This window comes from Corapipo altera, unplaced genomic scaffold (assembly GCF_003945725.1).
Source record: "Corapipo altera isolate COAL_440 unplaced genomic scaffold, ASM394572v1 131733, whole genome shotgun sequence".
In the NCBI taxonomy this organism is placed as follows: Eukaryota; Metazoa; Chordata; class Aves; order Passeriformes; family Pipridae; genus Corapipo; species Corapipo altera.
Genome location: NW_020887375.1, coordinates 2,591 through 4,233, shown reverse-complemented (window position 1 = coordinate 4,233; position 1,643 = coordinate 2,591). Strand labels below are relative to the sequence as shown.

At 63.2% G+C, this 1,643-nt stretch overlaps 1 protein-coding gene across 1 annotated transcript; it reads left to right on the top strand.

The window, feature by feature from the left end:
* Positions 1–83: 83 nt before the first annotated feature.
* LOC113941592 (ceramide synthase 2-like) lies at positions 84–1,637 on the top strand (the record flags this gene model as incomplete). Its single annotated transcript, XM_027632745.1, has 4 exons — positions 84–212; positions 298–404; positions 507–660; positions 868–1,637. Coding segments are annotated over 4 exons (519 nt in total), but the record flags the coding sequence as incomplete, so codon positions are not given.
* Between the last annotated feature and the right edge of the window lie 6 nt (positions 1,638–1,643).

Here is a 1,643-nt window from a genome sequence, read left to right as displayed (position 1 = left end):
CCCCATCCCTGGGGTCCTGTGACCCCCAACTCCCCCATCCCTGGGCTGCTGTGACCCCCAACTCCCCCTTCTTTTGGGCACAGGACTTCAAAGAGCAGATCATCCACCACGTTGCCACCATCATCCTCATCAGCTTCTCCTGGTTCGCCAACTACATCCGTGCCGGGACGCTCATCATGGCCCTGCACGACTCCTCGGATTACCTGCTGGAGGTACGGCCCCCCCAGCTCCCCCAGCCTCCTCCCACATCCCCTGTCCCCCCCAGACTCACCCCCCTCTGCCCCATCTCCCCCCCAGTCTGCCAAGATGTTCAACTACGCCGGGTGGAGAAACACCTGCAACAACATCTTCATCGTCTTCGCCGCCGTCTTCATCATCACCCGCCTGGTCATCCTGCCCTTCTGGTGAGCTCCAGTGGGAACGGGGGGAGCTGAGGCACAAAGTGGGGGCCCACGGGGGGGTCTGGGGCTGGTTTCTGCCCCTAACAGGAGTGGCTTTTCCCACAGGATCATGCACTGCACGGTGGTTTATCCGCTCGATCTCTACCCCGCCTTCTTCGGCTACTACTTCTTCAACTTCATGATGGTGGTGCTGCAGTCGCTGCACATCTTTTGGGCCTACCTCATCATCCGCATGGCCCAGAAGTTCATAACTGGAAAGGTGAGGGGGGGCTCGGGGACGCTGCCCTGGGGTGAAGGGCCCGCTCGGGGTGGATGGAGACCCCCAGATCCCGAATCCCGCCTGCGCTCGGATGCCCGGAGAGCCCTCGGTGGGGAGAACCCCCCGTGGTTGTGCTGGGGGAGCTGAGGCACGGCAGGAGAACCGGGGGAGCTGCTGCCTGAAGCCGCCCCTTCCCTGTCCCCACAGGTGGTGGAGGATGAGAGGAGTGACCGTGAGGAGACGGACAACTCGGAGGAGGAGGAGGAGGCGGCGAAGAACGGGCCCCTGTCCAACGGCCACCCCGTCCTCAACAACAACCACCGCAAGACCGACTGAGCGCCCCCGACCCAGAGCTGCCACCTCCCGCCGGGACCCCGGAGCGCCCTCCTGGGCCCCGATTCCCCCCCGGAGCAGATTCCCCCCGGAGCGGGGCCGCGGCGCCGGGGCGGCCGTTTGTCCAGCTCACGCTCACCGTCGGTGCCCTTCCTGCCTCTCACCTGCTGCCTTAATCCACTGTGGTCCCCGGGACAGGCGGGGATCCCACCGGGAGGGCTCCCATCCCACCGGGATGGCTCCTTCCCTCCCACAGCCCCCTGGGATCGATCGGCTCTGCCCGAAGAGCTCGGCCCCGGCCCCTTGCTGGGCTGCAGCCTTGTGTTATTCCCCCTTTCCCAACCATTCCTTCACCGGGGAGGGGGAAAAGCCCTTTCCCTGCCCTGGACCGGGCTCACTCCCTGCTCCCCCGCACCGGGAGGGAGGAGCAGGGGATTCCTGGGTGTTTTAGTGCCTAAATGATGGGATGACACTTGGGGGAAGGAAGCTGCGGGGTCGAGTCACTCTTGGTGTCTCACGGAGTTTAATCCCCTCATTTCTCTTCTGTAAATGGATTTGGAGTCTCTCCCTCTCCGTGGCCTCTCCCAGTCCCTTCCCCAGCTGTAACAGGACAAACTTCCAAGTGATTTTCCTTATTTTTTTTTTTTTTT